The 22,525-nt window shown below is 49.9% G+C and overlaps 1 protein-coding gene across 8 annotated transcripts in view; it reads right to left on the bottom strand.

Annotated features, from left to right (window-relative positions):
* Nucleotides 1-22,525, bottom strand: part of LOC100864844 (zinc finger protein castor homolog 1) — a 201,577-nt gene that overhangs the window by 38,803 nt on the left and 140,249 nt on the right. For 6 of the 8 annotated variants that reach the window (XM_086909288.1, XM_086909287.1, XM_086909286.1 and 3 more), the window contains 3 exons: nucleotides 16,871-16,941; nucleotides 15,818-16,263; nucleotides 15,436-15,733 (listed from right to left, as the gene is read on the bottom strand). In XM_086909288.1, the coding sequence (XP_086765414.1) occupies nucleotides 15,436-15,733; nucleotides 15,818-16,263; nucleotides 16,871-16,901 (775 nt within the window). In that variant the 5' untranslated portion in view covers nucleotides 16,902-16,941. The remainder of the gene's footprint in view (nucleotides 1-15,435; nucleotides 15,734-15,817; nucleotides 16,264-16,870; nucleotides 16,942-22,525) is intronic. The other 2 variants (XM_086909290.1, XM_086909289.1) reach the window with 1 other exon arrangement.

Genomic DNA, 22,525 nt, shown 5'->3' with positions numbered 1-22,525 from the left:
GGGGTTAAATCGACCGTGGCCCCCAAAAATTCGCGTTTCTTTCTTTTTCTCTCTCTCCCCTCCTCTCTCTCTCTCTCTCTATCTCCTCCACTCCACCAGTTCGCAGGTAGCTTCGACGACTACCTGCACGCGCGCGTACGTACGCCGCCGCCGTACGTAACCCGGAAAAGAATCCGGGATGGAGGGTGAAAAGAAAAGGAAAAGGAGAAAAAAAAAAAAAAAAAAAAAAAAAAAAGAAAAAATGGGAAGTGCAGAAAAAAGGTGGAATAAAATAAAAGAGGAGGGGAGGGAAACGTGGGGAGAGAAAAAGGGAGAGATTAGGCGAGAAAGAAACCGGGAAGGGGGGAAGAAAAACACGTAGCGTCCCCCTCGCGCCACTTCTCTCGCGGGGTAGAAGGAGAGAAGAGAGAGAGAGAGAGAAAAACAGGGTAAAAGTGAGTTAATAGTCGGTAAAACGGTATTCACCCCGTGACCCGGCGGGGAGTTACACACAGCCTCTCCTCTCCTTTAGGGGTGTATAGCCTTTTCTCACTGCCCTTCCAGTTCCTCTTCCGGAAAAGGGTCGAGAGGAGAGAAACGGGATACGACGGAGGGGTGGAAAAAGGGATCATCGTTCCTTTTCGCCCCGGAGGGGGATGGAAAACCGAGACACGAGGCACTACTCCTTTACTCGGAAGAGAAATCCGAGTAATCGGAGTTCCGGGATACCTCGCTCGGTCGAGTACCACTCTCGGAAGGGACTTTCGAAGGGAATTTCTTTCTTTTCTTTCCTCTTCGTTCTCGGATAGCAGCGTGAGAAGAGAAAAAATATCTATCGCTACCAGATCTGATCGCTACTTACTCGCTCGCTTGCTTGCTTGCTTGCTTACTCGGCACGATCGACGAGTGACGAGAGTAAATCGTGACGTGTTCGGGGAAAAAAGTTTGGAAATTTAACGATTATATACGATATTCTCGCGTAATCCCTTCGTAATTTCTCTTACACCTCCCCCCTCCTGCTTGAACGTTACGAGATTGAACGAGGTTGGAGAAGAAAAAAAAGGCTTACGAATTCCGATCCAGTCGGTCGTTAAGATTTTTCACGGAGTAAAAAGTTTCGGCCGAGGGGGGAAGATAAAAATGTCTCAATTCGCGGGATCCTGTTTGCGTTCGCGTCGTAGATGGGCAAGATACGGAGATGGAGAGAGGGATGGATGGACAGGGTCGTGGAATTTTATGCGACGCATTCCGGGAACGCGTGAAATCGTGGATTGCCGTGGATTCGATGGCTCGCGCGAAAAACGAGGATCGTTGTCCACCGTGGTAATATCGCAATTAGCGATAAGTCCCCGGCCACGATCTTCTCTGTCGGGGCCAGGCCACTCCGTTTTACGAGGAATCGCGTCGTTATTCGTGATTTAGGTATTTGAAACGCGCCGGGACGTCGGATTACGAGCGGTCGCGGGGTCTCGGCTTTCTTGTTTCCTATTAGAATCGAATTTCGTGCGTATCGTCGGTGTAATGAAACACGCGACCGTTTATAGTGTTCCTCGCGTTACGCATGCCTAACGTGCATACGTGGAAATCGCGACACGGATTTCGCGTCCGACCAATGCGCGCACACCGTCTCGTCTCCGTTTCCCACGAGAGTCTTCGATTTACTGTTCACACGCTTTATTACGCGCGTTCGTTAACCCTTTCCATTCTCTTTACCCGTTTCGTATTTACTTCTCCACTTTCGTTTCGTGTGCACCTATATACCTGTATATAGCGGTATAACGCAGCTATCTCTTCCACGGACCGGCCAACTTTCCTTGTTCCTTGTTCAACCCGTTCCAATCATCGATCGATCGATCCAACCAACCAACGAGTTCTACTCTACTCTTATTATTATTTAAGGGGGATAGGATACACGTTCTTTCTTTCTTTCTTTCTTTCTTTCTTTCTTTTTTCTTTGGTAGAAGAAAAGATAGAAGAAGTTTGGAGGAGGGTTGAAATTGGAGGAAAGTTTGTCTCCAGAGATCAAATTTAAGCTAGATCTTAGGTGTGTGTATTAAGGTAACAGGTTAATTATTCGTATTCCTGGCCGAAAGGAATGAAGGATCCCAATCAGGAAAGGGTTAATTATACAGGACACATTTCTCGTTTAATTCGGATTTCGAACATTCGACGATTAATCTTTTTCCTTTCCTCTTTTTCCCTTCCTCTTCCCTTTTCAAATCGATCCGAGGATGAGGCGTGAGAAGAGGTCGGTGGTTGGAAAAAAAAAAAAAAGAAAGAAAGAAAGAAAGAAAGAACAGTTGAAAAAGCGTTAATGCGTTCGTTGGTTGGTTGTATAATGGAATAATTTCGAGGGAAAAAAGGAAAATGGATTCGAGCATCGACACCTGTTGAGGGGGTTCGCGAAGGTCGCGCGATACAAGACCCGCGATCCATCAAACGGTTGCACGAGGATCGCGATGGAAAAGTCGGCCTCCCTCCCCCCCTCCATAAATCGTCGATTCTCCATCAGCTCGTCATCGCCGACGACGATATATCGACCGAGGCGAATCGACTGCCGTCATTAAAGCCACTCTTCGCAGCCGGTTCTTCGCAGCCTTATACCTTACCTGCGCTTACCTCGAAAACGTTCACCTGGAGGGTGTATACGAAAGGGAAATCTCCGTCACCCCTCGAAAAAAAAAAAAATCCACGCGCACGCGTAAATGAAACGAAGATCTCGAACAAGGTTATTTAAGGCCGGAATTGAATTAATATCGCGATTAACGCGATTCTACGATCCGTTCACACGAACGGAGAGAGAGATTTAGATCTGTCCGTCTTCGTGGATCATTTCCGATCGAATCGAGCACGATCCTTCCAATTTGGAGGGAAAGCTTTGTCCTTCTTTCCTCCAAAGAGATCAATTCTTCGCGAACTTTTTACGAGCTAACGTGATATAAATAATATATGGTAGAAGAGACGGGGTGGAAGAGAGAAAGAGAGAGGGAGGGAGGAAGAGAGGGAGAGAGAGAGAGAGAGAGAGAGAGAGAGAGAGAGAGAGAGAGAGAGAGAGAGAGAGAGAGAGGAAAGGGGAGACGCGAGGGTTATATTCGGTTTCGCGCGATCCCGATCTCGCGATTCCTCGTAGAGAAAAATCGCCACGGGGAGCGACTCGAGTTCGAATTAATGAGGCGTCTGCGTAATCTTTTTTAGCGCGGGCCTCCGAACACACGAGGATTCATCGGAGGGGATTCGTCGGGTGTAACGTTTCCAAATTTTAATATTTGACCGTGACGAAGAGCAGCTACGAGAGGGGAGGCGAGAGGGGGAGGAGGAGGAGGAGGAGGAGGAGAAGAGGGAGGAGAGAGAGAGAGAGAGAGAGAGAACGCGCGAAGGTAGGTGGAAGGATAGGTAGGTAGGAAGGAAAGAAGGAAGGGTGGCGTGGAGGAGCGGAGTTGGGGCGAGATAAAGACCGAAGGGCCCCGCGGGGCCCATTTTTAACACCTAACAGAAGTCAAGATGCCTGGCCGTGATTAGCGTTCCGCCGGGCCACGATGGGGCCCCGGACATTATCCTGTGAGAAATTGGCGGCCGTTCGTTCCTTTGTTCCAGGCGATTTTTTATTGACTCAAATTCTGAAAAAAACGTCCGTGGAGACCGAGAGAGAGAGAGAGAGAGAGAGAGAGAGCGAGAGAGAGAGAGAGTATCGGTATTGGATGCACGAGGATGCCAGTTTAGAATCCCGCGGTGCCACGTCCGCGGGTGTGGGAGGCTGAGGAAAGAGGGATAAGAAGGGGGAGGGAAGCGAGAGGGAGGATGGGGAAAGGGGCCAACACGGAGAAATATAAAGACGGAAAGACACGGGGCGGGGGAGGAGCGAGGGGAGGGGAGAAAAAGGGGCAGCGAACAACTGGCCACGCTCGAAGCCAGAGCTGCGCTCATTTTTTCTCGCGACCGAACCCGAAAACCCTTTTATGCCCACCCAAGATTAATTATCCGCCGTACTCGAAAAATGAAACGGCCGTGAACAAAGAGGAGCCGCGGCTCGAGCAGCTCCTCTCTCTGTGTCCAACTGTGCCGGCCTATTAAACGGGGGGGGGGGGAGGAGGAGGAGGAGGGTGGTAGGGCACCGCCGGTCCTACGATCTTTCGGGAAACGGGATCGCACCATTTCGATTTCGATCGCGATTTCTCGTGCAAAAGATGCGAAACGATCGACGATGTAGAAAAGTAACGTTCCTTCCTTCCTTCCTTCCTTCCTTCCTTCCTTCCGACTCGGTCGGAACAAGCGGTTGGAAGCGTGAAAAAGAAAAGAAAGAAAGAGGAGAAAAAAAAAAAAAAAAGAGGGGAAAAAAAGGAGCAGCCGGAGGGCGTGGATGATGGAACGGGGTTGGAGAGGAAAAAGGGGGTTGCGGAGAGCTCGTTAGAGCGAAAAAATTCCACGGGGCCCGATTTGAATATCGCATAATGTCGAATTAATGCCGGAAATTCGACTCGGTGGGGCCCCTCGCGACGCGGCGGTAATGGGGGGAGGGAGGGCTTCCCATCCCATCCCTTCCCCTCCCCTCCCCTCCCCTCCCTCCCTCTCTGCTCCCCCTCAGAAATTTCGTGGCGACCCCCATAAAGCTGTTTCGCGTATGGAAAACGTGCCGAGGCAATAAGTCTCCCGCCTCCCTACTCCTCCTTTCCTCCACCACAACGTTCGTTCTTCGACGATATGACACTTTTAAAACGGATTTAAAACCGAGAAATCTTAACGTTTCAGGCGAACGAGACTCGTTCTTCTACTTTTTCCTCGAACGAGATAACCGTATTGCTCCGACACGATCGCGGATTTGTTTTCTTTTTTTTTTTCTTTTCTTTTCTTTTCTTTTTCTTTTTCTTTTTCTCTTTCATTTCAACCGCGTCATATCCACACATCCACGCGTCTTTAATTCTTCGAAATATATATATATATATATATTCGAACAATATATTTTAAGAGCGGCTATAAAAGTTGAGAATAAAGATAGAGCGAAATTTTTGAATCGACGCGTCTGTACACGAGTTGTTATTGGGCCACCTCTCGTATTTACGGAATATAATTACGATATTATTTCACGGAACACGGTGATGGTGATTTCACGAAAATCCCTAGCCTCCTCCTTAATAATTCTCGGCTCCCCCCCCCCCCCTCTGATTTGGGTTCCCATCCGAGGGGGGGCAAGCTTTTCTGCTTTTTTCTGGAGCAGGAGCAGTTGAAGGGGTGGGGAGGGTGGAGGGGAGGGCCTCGTCTCTCATTCTCCTCCTCTTATTTTATCCGAGGTCGGGTCCCATCCGCGCGTCCTTTCTTTTTGCTTGACATAATTTAAAATTTATGAGTTCGAGAATCGGTTATGCGCGGCTGGCTCGCTCGGCTCACTTTTGCCCATCCCCATCCCCTTTCCCACCCCCGTCGAACCGTCGTGGTGAGGTCTCGCCACAGAATTTGAATATTAAGATTAGACTAGCTTTAATATTCCCCGCTCCCGACTCTGTATTCGACCCGCCGATACCCGGGTTAAGCGGGAATAGTTTTCGGGAATAAACTGCTATCCACGCAAACTATCCTCCCTTCCTCTCCTTCGCCCGTCATCATCCTATTCGCTCGTCGATCCAAGCGTTGATTCAACGGCCACGAGTTTTACGAAACTACGAAGAGAACCTAAGAAATGTAGCGTTTGTAGAGTTTCAAAAATCTTTAAAAAGACGAACGCAATAACGAGGAATGTAATTGCACGACAACAAGTCGTGCTGATCGATCGAGTCTAATCGAGTCGGATTCGCCGAAAAGCGACAACCTTCTTCAAGATTAGACGAGACGAAGAGAGAAGTTCGTTAAGATCTCCGCTCTTAACCCTTCATCTGTCAAGCGAAATTCTTCCCCCTTTGCATCCTTCCGTTTCACGATAGAGGGTAGGAGAGAGAGAGAAAGGATGAAAACGAGACGCAACGAATCTAAAAACGAATCGTCCACGCGGCCGCGTGACGAGAGAACCGATTACCGATCTATCTAAAGGAATACCAAGCCCTAGAAAGCCGCGTTAACCTTATCCGTGGTGACCGCGCTAATTCTAGACAGCTCTAGAAAATGATATAGAAAGGATCGGGAGGAGGCGGCGATTTAAATATAATCGGTGATCCCATTGTTTCCGTTCGATTCTAAAACCGTGACGCGTGACCGCTAATTTGCCAATTGCCTGTAATAAATAGTTGGCAAATGCCTGGCGAAATTTTGTGCAATCGCCAAGTAAAAAACGGTGCCGTGTGACTTGTTCGCGGGGAATGCGAGAGAAAACCGAGGATTCGACCTCCTCGTTCCCTTCTCTCAAATCTCGATCGAGAGATCCACGATGGAAATATACTCATCACCACCACGCTCCGACGACCACCACCACCACCACCACGAGCGCTCCTCGCTCTCCAACGAGGAAAAGGGCTCGCGCCTACTTTCACCCTCAGCAATGGAAAATTCACGCCAGAGTTGGATCGTGAAAACAAGTCGCGTCAAAACAAACGCGAGAGCTTGGAAACTTCGTCGTTCGGAATCGAGACTCTCGAGTTTGGAAAAATATATATAATATATATATATATATACACATACACGCGTATGTTTATAGAACATCAACGGTTTTATCGCGCTCGAGAAACGCGATCGCTCGCGTGGATTCCGATTTCCAACTTCTTGGAACCCGATTGTCATTCTTTCTTTCCCTCCCTTCGGATTTCGAGATCCGCGCTTTCGCGGAACGAGATCGGATTTAAAGAAACTGCACGATCGTCTGGTCACTCGGTTAAGACGAAAAGGAGAGAGAAAAAAAAAAAAGTGTACATACACAAAAGTATACATATATAATATATATATATACACTTCGTGTAAATATCCGTGGCCAGAAAAACCTTTCGAAAACCTCTCGTCCCTTGGTTGGCGGAGCAGCAAACGCTGCGCAAACACTTTCCCCGCGTCCTTCTGCGCTGCAGAAGGGTTAACATTACTCATCCAGAAGCTCGCCCGCGTCCTCTTTCCCCTGCATTAACATTATCTATCAAACGGGTCGAGAAGGGGCAGCGAGAAAACGGGAGGGAGATAGAAGAAGAGGTTAGCCGCAGAAGAAGCGTCAGGTTGCCTGGTACGCACACGCATACCATAACGTTTCCTCGAAAAAAGGGGGCAGAAACTACGTCGAAATCCTTCGCTGTCGTTGTCCTCTCCTCTCCTCCTTCCTCTCTCGAATGATGCTGGTGATGGTGATGGTGGTGGTGGTGGACAGAAACGCAGAGAGAGAGAGAGGGAGAGGGAGAGAAAGAGCAAAGATTCTCCTCGGCTAGGAATGCCTGCTGATGGATTGGTCATCCGTGATTAATTTGACAAGCTGACTTTCTGGTTTTGGGAGACTGACAAGGGGCAGCAGGGGCCTCCGCGCCGCGGGGCCTAATGGGCCCTCTCTCTCTCTCTCTCTCTCTCTTTGCCACGGGACGTGTCCAGTGCCTCCTCTCCCTATCTCGGCCCACGAATCGATGAGTCCCCGCCAGTGGGATTGTTTGAAAAATTAATCGACCCTCCGCCGGCCCTCCGTGGAAACGCTAATGGACGCGCTCGTCTTTTCTATCGGGTTATGAGAAACCCGTCCACCACTCTCCCCTCCCTCTGTCCGATGGAAACGTCGCGGTATCGTTTCGGTATTATTCCCTTTGTCTCTTTTCCAATCTATTGCAATCCACCTCTTCTCGCGTGCTCGCGAATATTTTTAGAATCTCTGGTATTGAGATTAGATACCAGTTCGACATCGATTTCGACATCGATCGAACGAACGAACGGGTATTAACGTAAAAATTATTCACTGGTTGTTTACGTTCTCGATCGATTGCCCAATACTAATTTGGTAAACGGCCAATCGCGAGACAATCGCGCATCGATCGATTAAAATGGAATTTACGACCCCGAGAAACAACTCGGAGGATGCTTTTTATAAAGCTCCTCCGACTTCGAGAAGCGACCACGTACGTATACGCGTGTATATATATATATATATATATATATATCGAGAACACGGGGAAAAAGAGAAGAAGAAATCGTTTTATTCGTCGGTTCCCTTATTCGTCCCTCCCCTTTCGAGGAGTGCAAAGCGTGAATTTTACAACCACGCATCTCTTTGCACACCTCATTGATCGGGATCCCTTCCTTTATCTTTATCGGATACCGGTTTCCACCACCATCCCCGCGTCACTTTTACGCGATTCGAGAAACAACAACAAGATCGTCCAGAGATATTTCTTTTGCACGATAAATATCCCCTCTCTCTTTCTCACTCGTTCGATCGAGGGAACACCGTTTTCCCCTCCTCTTCGATCCGTGGATCAAAGATGCACGCGAGCCGAGCAAAGCCGGTCAAGCGCCAAGCGCGAAAATCGATCCAACTCCGTCTATCTATCTCGTGAATCATCCACGATGGATGAAAGCTGGAAGCTTCGGTCCTCCAAGCTTCGCCGATTCACGCGTGCAAAAGATAGGAGGAAGGTGAAGAGAGGAGGTGCGTGGAGAAAGATTTTGGTCGATGGAGAAAGATCTCGCCGCGAAAGGAACGCGAAAGGGATGGAGGAGGAGAGGGGGTGCGCGGCGAGGCGAAGGTTCCCTCGAGAAGTAATAAAAATATTTACATCGCGTTTTCGAGTGAGAGGCCACGAGAGGGAAACGTGGTGGGGGGGAGTGGTGGAGTGATCGACGGTGGACCGGAATTAAACAAATAATCTTCCCTCCCCGAGGAGGGAATCCGTTATGGCACCAAAGTGCGCGCGCGCGGTAAAAAGGATCCCATTCAATTCTAAATTTAAACGAATGTCCGAGTGTCAGCCGGATGACGGGCAAAATAAACAAGATGCCGGGTGGAGTCCGGGCGGAAAAAAAGAAGGAAAAAAGAGGAGAAAAACGAGCGAGCGAGCGAGCGAGCGAGGTGGATCGTGGACGAGTGAAAAACTCCGGCTACGCTCCGATATTCGTTTTCGTCTTTCATCGTTCAACGCCCATTGACCTCGATCGTCGTGTTAATTTCACCGAAAAAGTGGAGAGCACGAGAGAGGATGAGAAGGCTGGCTTACGAAACGATGCATTTTTTCCCTCCTTCCCCCGTCTTTAGGGAAACTCGTTAATTTCGTAAAAAAAAAAAAAAAAAAAAAGAAAAAGAAAGATTGACGATCAACATCTAACGTCTCTTTTCTCTCTCTCGTTTCTCGAAAATGAAAATAGAAACGGACAATTCCAACGAAGAAAACGACAGGAAAGATTCGTCCGCGAGAATCCCTTTCCCCTTTCCCTCCCTCCCCTCCTCTCTGACTCACGCGTTGATCAACTGGAACAAAAAGAGAGAAAGAAGGAAAGAAAGAAAGAGAGGGTATCGAATCGACCCGGAAGCGAAAATCGCGGGGACAACGCGCGCGCATAGATCGACACCGTTTCCGATTTTTCCATAACAACAACATCACTGAACTGTATCGAAGCACGGGAACGAGAGAATGCAAATGCGTGTATATATATATATATGTGTGTGTGTGTGTGTGTGTGTGTGTATACACAAGAGGAAGAAGGAGGAGTTGCGCACCAGCCTCACGTGTTCACCAGGCCTAGTTCGGAACGTGGCTCGCTCGTAAAAGACTTTCATAAAAGCTTCCATAAAACGTTCCGCGATTCCTCCTCCCAGTCGATGCCCCCATCGTGAATTCCTTCCTTCCTACGTTTTCCGCTCCTTCCTTCGAACCGTTCCATCCATCCATTAGGGATCCTAACCAGTGGATCCCTACACGGAAAAATTTCGTGTACCAAAATTCTAGCTATTCTCCTCTCCGATTAGCCAGGACACGGCATTCGGCGCACGATCCGGGACGGACGAGTCGTATGAATTTCGGTCGGTTTGGGGAGGGGAGGAAAGAGAGGACGAATAATGGGCCACGTGGGGGTCTCTGTCTGTTCATCGAAAATCCTCTTTTGTGAAACGGTAGATAAGGGTTAACGTATTTCGGCCTCTCGAGTAGCGCGCGCGCGCGCGCGCTGTCCCTCCTTCCTCCCTCCCTTCTCTCTCTCTCTCTCTCTCTCTCTTCTCTTCTCCCGTTCGTTTTTCTTCGTTCACAATAAGGCAGAATTCGTTGAAGGTTACGCGAGGGAGGGATTCAACAGGTCGCCGATCCCAAAGGTTCCCGACACCTCCTGTCATCCGGACCCGGACTCCCTTTTGTCTTCTCCTCGGCGAAGAACGAGCTCCGATTTCGATCTCGTGGCAGACCTACGTCACACGGCTACGTCTTCCCTCCTCGGGGTACCTAGAGAGGGACCCTCTTACCTACGTGCTCGAGTGGCCTACACACGTGGAGGCATATAATAAAAGCTCGTAACCAGAACGAGCTTCTCTCCCCTCCCGTTTAATGCCTGCGATCCTAAGTGGAGGGAGGGAGGGAGGGAGGGAGGGACCCGCCAAAGTCTCGAATTAAAAATCGAGAGAGCAAGAGAAGGAACGAAACCGAGCCGGCTCATTTCCACTCTTCCAACTTTTATTATTTCGAGTATTATTCCGAAACGAGTTCTATCTTTTTTTTTTCTTCCCTCCCCCCCCCCACCCAGCCCTTCCCTTCGCTTTCGTTCAAATTCGATCGGTTATACAAATTCGATTCGATCGAGACACGATCTTATTATTTTTCTCCGACGAAAGAAGCGAAACGAGTTTCTCGAATTTCTCGAATATCCGGAAAAATCGGTACACTCTCGTCTCTCGTGATGTATCGAGATTCTCGACATTCAATCTCTAAATCGGTCGGTCGGTCGGCACCGACGACATCGCACCGACGACAAAAAGAAAAAAAGAATCTTCTAAACGCATTGTCCCAACAGGTGTGTGTGTGTGTGTCCAAAAGATTCGAGACGGCCGATTCCCGTGGCAGGAGGATATCATTTTCAACGAATGAGAAGAAGGACGAACGTCCGAAGAAAGAATCGCGTTATCAGTTAATGAATCTTCTCCCCCTCCTCCCCCTCGACGAAAAGAGCGTTGGTCTCCGATCTCTGCTCCCAGAGACTCGCTCACCCTTCCCCCTCCTCGTCTCTCGTGCCCTCCGACAATAGAAGCGTCCGACGAATTTCGAAAAGAGGCAAAATAAAAAATGATCCTCCCGGGGGCCGTTGCGGAGGAGGAGGAGGAGGAGGAGGAGGAGGAAAAAGCGAAGAGCGAAGAGAAAGAGAGAAGAGGATCGAAGCGGAACAGAAGGAACGAAAGGCGAGAGAGAGAGAGAGAGAGAGAGATTTTTCTCTCTCTCTCTCTCTCTCTCTCTTCATCCAACCGGCTGCATGCCTGCCCGCCGACTGTCCGTCTTCTCTTTTCATCCTTGCTGCCTTTTATCCGGCTGGAATGATTAATGGGTTCACGGAGGCATCGCTGTCCTCCACCCCACTGCGCCCCCTCCTTCCCTCTCCCGTCCAAGAGACGACCGGCACAACCAAGCACACGCGCGGCTTTTCTGCTTTTCTTCGCGCCGGATTAACCCTCCCTTCCACCGCCTCATCTCCCTCCCACCCCCCCTCTCTCTCTCTCTCTCTCTCCAACCAGATTCGAACCGTCGCCCGCCGACTTCCTTCGCTCGCACCCCCGCAAAAATTGGACTTGGACTTTTGCTCGTGGTAATCTCGATGCTCGAAACTGGGTCGACGAAATATCGTACACGCGTTGTTCCAAATGTAATTGTATACGTTCGAAAATTTAGACTTAGAGTTAAGAAGGAAAAAAAAAAAAAAAAAAAAGGAAGAAAAATAGAGGGAATATTTTTCCATCCCGCGGCAAAAGGTAAAAAGATCCATCTTTACCGATTTGCCAAGATTATTACGTAAACGTTCGCGTTCGTGTTTTCTAGGTTAACCTGAATGGTTAATGTATTCCTGACGGAAGAAATGTATACGTTGCCTATTCGAGGGGACGTCAAGGTTCATAGAAAAGAAGACGGACGTCTGAAGAGGCAGCAGCAACAGCAGAAGAAGAACAAGAAGAAGAAGAAGAAGAAGAAGAAAGAGAAGAGGAAGAAGAGGTAAAAGAGGAGGAAGAAACCATGTGGTACGCTTCTTTTTCCTAAGCCTTTGCCGTTCCACCGGCAAACCTCGACGATTCACCGGCGACGCGCGCGATTCTCTGTTCGACCCGCTTTTACATGATAAATTATGCCCGATTTTTTCCCCCCTCATCAATCCCTCCGAGATACGACACGCAACGAGGAGAGGTAGCCTTTTGTTCTACGTGTGTAGTTGTCGGCCACGTGCGTAGGTGGTGGTGGTGAGAGTGATGGTGGGGGGGAGGGGGGAGGGGGAGAGAGAAAAAGAAAAAGAGAGACGGATCGTCGCTGGATCGTGGAACCGCGAGAAGAAAACGCGACATCTTTCGCTCGTTTTCGCTTTACGCCAGAGAAAGAAGACAGACAGAGAGAGAGAGAGAGAGAGAGAGAGGAGGAAAAAAAGAAAACATCGGCAAACGACGCGTTGGTCGAGGAATTCGTGTACGAGGAATTCACGGGCCATCGGTTCCTTAATTTTTCAAAACGAGCGAGTTTCTGAGAAACGAGTCTCGGAAATATGACTGACAACCGTGATTTCTTCGGACAGAGAAATTCATTCAAATTTTTCTCCACGTTCTTCCCTCCCTTCCCTCGGATCCCCCCCCCCCTCACCCCACCCCTCACGGTTTTCGCCTCGAGGTTAATCCACGATCTCTAATCTCGTTACTCGCCGTCTCTCGATGAAGAAATAAACGCGTGACAGTGTGTTTCCATTTGCCGCGCGCGCGCACCCAAGCGCGCGCGCATACACACACACACACACACACTCTTCTCAAAGGCGAGAAGAGAAGAAAAGGATAAGAAAAGGGGACGGGTTACGTGTGTCAGCAAGATTCCCAATTCCTGAGGAAAAGGGAAGGAGAGAAGGGACGGTGACGAGTTACGAGGCATGTCGCATTCGATTTCACGCAGTCAGTTTTCTGGTAATTGGCACGGATGGCGTCGTTGTTGTACACCAGGGGCGTGGATTTAATCGAACCCGATGGAACATTATTCTCTCCAATTTTGCTCCACGATCAAACGTCCCGTCGAAATGGAGCGTTGCGCGCGTGTAACGAGCAGGGAGAAAAAAAAAAAACGTTAGGGTCCCGTATCGTAAAAATTAAACGAATATCGTGCGAGAATAGTAACGAAACGAAGAACGTCGGTCATCGACGAACGACGATTCCACGATATTTCACTATTGCTTACTCTATCTATCGGCTCGACTATCCTGCGATAGAAAGAAAGAAAGAAAGAAAGAAAGAGTGAAGAACCGATAAAGCGGAAATCGATTGGAGAAAGAAAGAGAACAGGAGAGAGGCGAAAACGGGCGAACGTGGTCCAAAACACGTACACGAGAAAGAAGAAAATCTCGGCTCGGCCGAGGAAGACGTTCGATCTGGCAACGACTTTGGCTATGAATCAATCAATCGTGGCAGAAGGTAATTCAAAAACTCGACGGCCAGTATCTCTCGCTCTCTCTCTCTCTCTCTCTCTCTCTCTCTCGAGGCAAAAGCCGAGCGCGAGAGATACGAGGAATAACGAAATTGACTCGTTAGTCTGTTAGATGCTGGCGAGCGCGCGCGCTCGCGTAGAGGCGTACAATACACAGTGTACAATACACACCGGCGAGGAGGAATTCGTGAGACGACTGTCAACCCACGCGAGACGCGCGGCAGGCAACGGGAAACGATGACGCTGGCTGATCTCAAAGGCATCCATCGATCGCGAGGCAGTCAACGGTTCGCGCAGTCCGACCGACCGACTTTATGAGTTATAAGTCGGCCATCTTGCCAGAGCCATCGCATATTCACGTGCGCGCATATGGGATGCACTGGCAATATGTAAGTGCCACATTCTGTTCTGGTGCACACGTACAGTCCGATCTAAAAAGTCGCGACCGAAGCGAACTTTTTCCTTTTTACCCGTGTACTTGTACTAGCACGTGTGGTACGTAAGGGAGATCGAGGAACGTTTCGCCACTATTTCCTCCCTCCTCCCCTTTTTCGGGTTCCTTTCGCGCGAGCGAATAATAATAATCGAGCGTGGTGTATACGGAATAACGTCGAGGCAATAATGGCAAGCTTCTCGGAAAGCTGACCGCGAGGCTCGAGAAATTTTTCAACGCCCGAGTTCTCGTATATGAGCGGTAGTATAGGAGCGGAGCAGAAATAAGAGACGGGATATATATACCGTAAACTAGGAAAAGCATCGGCTCAACACCGAGCGCATGCACATGAGTTATCGAATCGAATCATTTCGATAGAACGATAACAGATAATAATAGATGATGATGATAATAATAATAATAATAATAATAACAACAATCGATTTAATCGTTCGAAAGAAAGAAAGACGAGGGGGGAGAAGAAATTGGAATTTTCAATTTTTGAAGAAACGCGGGGAATTTTGTTGAAAAATTTGAAACGAATAAACGGACTACTCCTCTCCCCACGTAACCTCGGATCGACGCGTCCACGACGTCCTGATTACGATTACGGTTAATGTTCCTCCGGTTTACGGTATTTGCCGTGGACGATCGAATAACGAAACTAGTTAATTCTTTCCTCGATCGATCAGACTGGTTTCGCCGTGGTAACCTCGTTCCGCGGCTCGAGAATCCATCAAGACCGTCGAAGAGAACGAGCGTGCGCATAATCGATAAGCCAATCCCGGTCGCGATAACAGAAACAATGAATCCCTTCCTCGGATCGATCGGGCCAGGTTAATTTCGCGTTAACACCCGTTGCTTCCCCCCCCCCCCTCCGATGGCGATAAAACGAGAACGTTATAAAAAAGCCACGAGGTCACGATCGTCAACGCGCGAAATTGATTTTACGCCAAGTACGATCTCGACTTGCCAGCCAGTTACACTTGTCAATCGCGCCCGTAGCCCAACCCCGAATTCGATGCCAACCAATCGATCCCCCCCTCGGCTCGGCTCGCCACACCGTTTCGCCGAATACCGCGCCTCCGATTTCTCCTCGCCGAATTTCCTCGCCGAATTTCCTCGCGAATCGAACAATCGAACGGCACCCTCCTGTTTCTCCTCTTTTCCCGCGATATCTTCGCGATATCTCCGCGATATCTCCCCTCCACTCGAATACTCGCCGCCACCCACGCGCCAACAGCAGAGGAACGCCAAGTTAAACAACAACCGTCAACAACCGCGTGTCTCTTCCTTTAATCGCTCTCCACGCGAATCTCGGTTCCGGCTAATTATTTTTCTTTTCCCTTCCTCCTCCTTCTTATACCTCGGCGTAATTTAATTCAATTCAACAAGGTCGATCGACAAAGAGAGGGAGAGAGCATTTCGCAAGCGCGACGAATCGAAGAAAAGAAGGAGAGGAGGAGGAGGAGGAAAGGAGCGGGACAAACGTTGAACTGGACTCACCGTGAGGCTGGTGGCCCGCAGTCGGGGGATTCAAGAAGGTCGGCGGTAGCTGCCTGCTCACCGACTTCACCAATTCTCCTCCCGTCAGCCCGTAGATCGCCAACAACTCCTGCATAGTCGATTCCGCGTACTCCCTCATCCCCTCGAACGGTTTCCTCTCCTCGCACTCGGCCTCGCGCTCCTCCCCGTCCTGCCCCCGCTCGTCCTCGAACGGGGTGTCGTCCAACCGTCCCGAGTCCGCGTCCAGGACGCCGCTTCCACCGCTCTTCTCCGACGACTCCGAGTTCGGGCTCCTGGCCTGCGCGCCCAAACAAATTACGAATTACGTAACATAAAGAGAAAGAGAGAGAGAGATATGAAAAAAAAAAAAGAGATTACTCACTTCGGTGCCGGGGGAGTAGAGTTTCTGAGATCTGAGCTGCTCGAGGATGAACTTGTGCCTGAGAGAGTCGCCGCTGTCGTCGTCGGAGGACGGGGGCCTGGTTGCCACGGACAGATCCATGGGGCTCATCTCGTTGTTGTTCAACCTCTGCTTCGATCTGTCCTCGGCCGGCAACAGCATCGTCTTCCTCTCGTACTCGAGTATCTCGCTCGAGCTCTCCTCCATCGCCCCGTCCAGCTCGTCGTCCTCCTTCTCGTCGGACTCATCGGACACCTCCTCCACCATCCGGCTGCTTATCGGCTTGAAGTTTTTCCGCTTGTTGCGCGGCTTCTGGATGCTCGTGATCTGCAGCTGGGCCTGGCCCTCGTACTGGGAGTCGCTGTCCTGGTCGCCGGTCCCCCGCCGGGTCGTCGCGTAGTTGTACACCGAGTCGGAAAGCATCTCCGCTGGTGGAAAAGGAACCGGGACATCAGACACACCGCGCTTTCTTTTCTTTCTCCCTTTGCCTTTCGCACTTTCTCTCCTTTCTCTTTCTTTCTTTCTTTCTTTCTTTCTTTCTTTCTTTCTTTCTTAGCCCTCGCGGCTAAGAACAAACTCTAAAAATTCCTTTCCGTTTTCTAATCGCGATTTTTCGAATCCTTTTTCTTTCTCTCCTTTTCTTTTCGGACGAGACGAGAGAGATCGATCTTTACATCTCTTATATTATATCGATGGATACGATCCAACGAACGTACGAACGAACGAACGAACGAACGAACGAACGCCAAGGCCGCGAGACAATTTTTTAACGTTAATTAGAATTCAACCGAAAGGCCGCAACCGAACGTTAATTGAACGTTCTAGGAACGTTCTAAGGTTGTCCGTCTGGTCTGGTGGATGGTCGGTGGAATCGCTACTCTACGATCCAACAACGATCAAACGGGCGCAGCAATAATTACGCGATCGCGATCGCTGCCCGCCACCGTTTCCCTCCACCACATGTTTAAAAAGCACGGGGGTGAACAGCGTGGAAAGATTGGTCGATACATTTTAGAAAAGGGAGTGGTGTCTTACTGGGGCCATACGGGCTGGTTACGGCGGACATCTCGATTCTCCTCGATCTCCGGCCGGATCTTCAACGCATTCTGAAACAGAGAGAAAACAGGGCGGGGATCCCTACGTTAGTTTTCGGTTGGCGAAGAGATACTCGAGAGAGAGACAGAGAGAGAGAGAGGGATAAGGGAGAGGGAGAGGCTCGCAATCGGGCTAATATTTCAACACGGAGGGATCGAGTTGGTATTCCGTGTAAATCTCGTTAATAAACCACCAATCACGATGAGGGACGGTGGTTCCCCGAACGGGTGACACAATCGGGTGGTGGAAAAGAATGCGTTGTACACAGCCGCTCGTTTTATTATCTATTTCTGTGTGTCACCGTGCGATGAAAGTGGGTTAAAGCAAGTTCAGCGAAACCCCTCCCCCCTCCCTGTGGTGCGACGGGCGTGTTACACACAAGGCTGCCGAACCCGCGTCGTCCACCACGTTCGCACCACTGTGGAACGAGACGCGAGAACAAGGCGAAAACAAAGGCACGTCGTCGTAACAAAAGCTACGCTGATATACGAGCGCTGCTCGGTCAGCCGAGTAGACGGGCTTGCGATAACGCGAAACGAGGGACAATTCGTTTCTCGGTTGGCACGAACCGTCGTCGTTTCGTTCTCTCTTCTTCCTCCCCCTCCCCCCCTTCTTCGCCTTCTTCTTTCGTTATCGAAATACGAGAGAAATTCGGCAATTTCGATTATTCTCCTTATCTTCCACACCAGAGGGTGGAAGGAACCGATCGGTTGTTATTATATATTGCATACGTACGCGACGGAACAATGCAATTGGAGGAATCGAGTTAGCGGCGGTAAGTAACGAGCGCCCGCCCCTCTCCCCGCCGTTAATCATTTACTCGAGCCTGTTGATCACCACCGGCTCTCCTCTCTTAGCTCTCTCAATCGATTCGGTCCCAGGCCTCGCTCCCTAATTCGGCCTGAAAATCGTTAGTTCCGTTTTTGCCCGCTTCATTATCGGTTATTTATTTCCGCACTGAAACCGGCCCATTAAGCCTCCTCCCGGACGAATATGGCAACGCGGCGGCCGTTCGGCTCCCGCGGCAAGAAACCATTTTCCCCCAACGTCGCTCCCAAATTCCATCCGTCGTCTTCCTTCCCTCCCCCCCCTCCCCATCTTCCGTTCCTCGCGACTTATCGAAATCTGTCTAGCGTGAAACTCACCCCTCTTCCAAACGAATTTTCACTTTTTCCACGTTTAATTTCATCGAAGAGACGATATTCCTTTTTTTCCCCGATTAAAAAATTAAATTTCGGGGGCAAGAGATGAAAAGCTGAAAATTCGACGAAATTTTAGGAAATTTTAGTGTCCTCGGTTGGGTTGAAATCTTCGAATCGAAAGGAGGAAGGAAGAAGAATTCGGGTGTTCGGCGGAAGTTGAACGGAATTCGAGCGCGTAGACCACGTGACTGGTTCGAACGCGTGGACAGAGAGAGAGAGAGAGAGAGAGAGAAGCGGGCCCTCTCTCGATGGGGATGTAACACGAGGACGACGCGGGGCTCTTTTCTCCCCCCGACGTGCACGCACGCACGCACACACACGAGGGATAATTAACATCTGTTACTGTACGTACACCGCGCGGGCCGCCCCGTTTCACCCCCACCACCGGCCACGGGGCGGACCTTGAATACATTATCACCCTGTTTGCACATGGTGCGTACGTGGAACCGGGCCGTACGTCGAATCGGAGTGCAGCGCGATCGACCCTCGACAATGGGACCACCGCGCTCTCTGTCTCCGCGCCGCGCCAACGTCCATCATCCTTTTTTCATCATCTTTCCGATAAAATACATCTTATCCCTCCCTCCCTTTCTCCTCGTCCAATATATACAATATGTACACGTCTCTTTCAATTTTCTAAAAGTGAACGATTAAACCGATTTCGATTCACCGTTCGATTGACCGAAAGAACGAGTCGAGAGCGTGTCTCTCGAATCCTTCTTTTTCCCTTGGATTCGAGAGAAAAGAGAAATTCCCCCGTTCGGTGGCCTAGATTCTTGGGGTGGTTGAGGGGGGAATCTCGAAGAATAAAAAGAATCGAGGCGGCGAGGAAAGCAGCCGGGGCGGGAAACCTTGACGTTCCTCGCGGCTATTATTCGCGCGAATCGGCGCAAAAAAAGCCTCTCTCTCCCTCCTCCTCTTCTAATGATTCAATTCGAATGGACGAGCAGGGGTTGATTAGGGGAGAAGAGGAAAAAAAAAAAAGAAAGAAAACAGAGAGATTTGCACGCGCGTTACGACGATGAATTCAATGAAGACTGGTCTAGAATCCGGGAAAGGAAATGGCTCGCGATGGAAATTGAGACATTTTCCTACGACTGGCCGCGGCCGCTTCTGTCCCTTTCCTTCTTGCCCCTCGAAGAACCTTAGAATTCTTAATGAACGTTGTCACGCTTCGAGCAGCGACCGTTCCGTCTTCCCCGCGATTCCGGTTTTTCACTCCCGGTAATTTACGAGATACGCATCCGCCAACCGACCTAACTTTCGTTCCAGTTAATGGCGGCACTCCATCAACCGCCGCAGAAAATTTCGAATCGAGGAAAACTTGCCACTCGAGTTGCCCCCCACTCGGCAGAGATTATTCGAGCGGACGCGAGACGACAACAACCATCTCATTTTCGAACGAGGAGAAGAAACGGGGGGAATGGCGAGGAATACGATTCAAAATACGATCGAAGAAGGGTTGCGCGAAACAAAGAATCGAAAGAGCCGTCCTTTCCTCCTAAATCATCGTCATCATCCCTCCCCTCCTCGGCTCGGCGCAACAGATCACCACCACCGCCACCATCGCCATCGCCACCATCCTTGGAGCGCGCAAAAGAAGAGGCAACCACGACAGATCCAACAGGCCAGACGCCGAGTCGAAGAAAAATTGAGTGGAAACAGGCCACTGGGCGTTCCGATCCCCGGGGAATCGATCGACCAAGGTCAACGTCCACGCGGACCGCCGTGGAACGCGACATTCGACTCGATTCGATCGACGAATTCTGGCAAACGAATCGTGGAATCGAGGGGAAAGAGCGTAATAACAGGGAGGAGAGGGGGGGGGAGAGAGAGAGAGAGAGAGAGAGAGAGAGAGAGAGAGAGAGAGAGAGAGAGAGAGAGAGAGAGAGAGAGAGAGAGAGAGTACCACTCGACATAGCTCGCCGGTGATAGAGGCGCGGAAAACAAAAAAGCAGGCGACGTAACGCGTTCGTTCGTCAAACACTTGAATGTAATGTTGCCAGGCCTGGACTCGTGTGGCTTTTCAAGTGTCTGCTCTCGCTGGAATACCGGTAGATTATTCAAATTCGCCAGCGACTTAAGCCTTAAAATAAGCGTTGCTTATCTCTCGGCCACGTTTCCTTTCGAGTGGGGCCTCCCCCCTCCACCGAGACACTCCGCATCGTTTCCTCCGCACCACCACCACCACCACCACGTGTAATTGTTTTCTGTAATTTTGTCTTCCTCTCCTCGCTCTCTTCGCCAACTCCGTTCAACCGGTATCTAATTCCTTCCTCGTCGACACCCAACAGTGTATCTAACAGTGTATTTTAACGATATACGACGATGTAACGACGTAATAAGAAAATATATACGCGACGAAACGTTTTATCTTCTAACACGAGGTATTTATATTATATTACATTTATAAATTACTTCGAATCGAATCTCAAGAAGAAAAGAGGGAAAAAAATCGCGAAAGAGGAATACCATTTATCGATTTAGGTGCGTAGAAAATATGAAAGAGAAAGACGATGACCGTGTCTGGAGCGTTTCTAAACTCGGCGCGTCGCGGTTCAAAGCATAATCGTATCGCTAAACCGCTGACACCAATCATCTCTCCATTATCCCGTTCGCCTGTGCTCGAACGGTATTCGAAGCAGCGCGAAGCAGAGTGCCGTGACACCGAGAAGAGGAGAACAGAAGAAGGCACGTAGACAACACGGCAAGTGCAACAATCGGTTTCTGCTCACCTTTCCTCGCTTGGAAATGCATTCACGTGTGCGCACGAGGTTAGACGAGGCACGCTCTCTCTCTCTCTCTCTCTCTCTCTGATGGAGCGGAGGAACCAGCGGCGGGTACCCAGCGCTGGAATGGGACGAGGAACGAAGGCGAAGCCGGTGCTACCGGGTTAGAAGGAGGGCGAGAGTGTGTTCATAAGATATGGTGTGAAACACGAGGAGGCCGAGATTAAAGAATGAAAAACATAGAATTCTGAGAACTGGTTGAAGTCATAATATTCGTAATTTCAAGCTGCGCCTTGTGGCGACCGTCTTCTGCGTCGTTGAAATTAATGTGAGCGGAAATAAAATTCCTCTCCGCCTCGCCCCTTTCGCCTAGTCCCTTCCACGTACACGCGCGCGCGAGCGCGCCTTCTCTGCCTAACGGCTGTTCCCTCCTCCTCCTCCTCCTCCTTCTCCACCTCCTCCCGCTTCCCTCGCGCGACAGAGAGCGAGCGACAAGTGGAGGAGAAACGTTTAAACGGTTCGAGCGGCGTGCAAATAAATTCGCAGCGCCGCCGCCACACCGGGAGAGAGAACGATGTTTGCCTCCAATATTTGGATTTCGACGATGTCAAAAGAATTACTGACATCGAGCCGCGCGCGCCGCCAACCGAGCACGGATTCCTTTCCTTCCTTCCTTCCTTCCTTCCTTCCTTCCTTCCTTCCTTCCTTCCTTCTTTCCTTCCTTCTTTCCTTCGCGTTTTCCCTCTCGCGACCCAATTAATAATTAATTGGGTTTTAATTAAAGCAGGGCGTTCTTCTTTCTAAGAAGAAGAAGAAGAAGAGGAGAAGGGGGAAAAATGCCGATGAGAGAAGCGTGGATAATCCGTGAATGCGAATGACGACGAAGAGACAGAGAGAAGAAGAAGAAGAAGAAGAAGAAGAGCGGTAAGTCGGGGGCAGGAAAGAAGGGCAAAGGGCTTTCGAGAGGAAGGCGTCCCGTTTACGGGGATTAGGATAAAGTTTTGAGCTCCTCTAGCACGCTTCGGCCGGTTCTCTCCCGGTCCTTTTTATCCGACGACCAGCTTTCGCGCGTTTCTCTCCTCCTCGTCGTGCTGCCGCGGCTCCGTGTTCCACGTAAAACGCCTCGAATGCCGGCGGCGCGCCGTTAAAAATAGAGCACGCAACGACTTACTAATCTGGTTAGGGCTACTTAGCGTAACTCCAACTATTTAGACCTGGATATGGTTACGGTAGTTAGGCCGCCTCTATCGCCTCTCTAAGTAGACCCAACGAGGGGCCAAGGGATCACCTCCTCCTCCACACCTCTCTTTCGTTTCACGAAACCCGCTAAAACGTCTTAATGATTCCTCGCGCGGAAAAACGCGAGCGCACGTATGCCACGTATGCTGCTTCCTTTTCATTCTTGCGAGAAGAAGCGTTCGTTCGCGAACAATCTCGAACGAACAAACGCACGCAAGACGAGAAAATTGACGGATTCGTTTCTTTTTCCTTTTTCTCTCTCTCTTCTTCTTCTTTGTTTTCCCGGATTTCAATTATTCCTCCGTTGAACGAGAGGGGAGAGAGCGTTGTTGAATTCGACGATTTCGATTTCTGCATGGACGTCGCGGGGCTTCAAGGCTAATTAACGAGCGAGCGCCGGGTAATTAATCGACGGACGGGTCGAG

Source organism: Apis florea, unplaced genomic scaffold (genome assembly GCF_048593485.1).
Source record: "Apis florea isolate Af1SG1 unplaced genomic scaffold, ASM4859348v1 contig_3081_pilon, whole genome shotgun sequence".
Taxonomy (NCBI): domain Eukaryota; kingdom Metazoa; phylum Arthropoda; class Insecta; order Hymenoptera; family Apidae; genus Apis; species Apis florea.
This window is presented reverse-complemented; position numbering and strand designations above follow the sequence as displayed.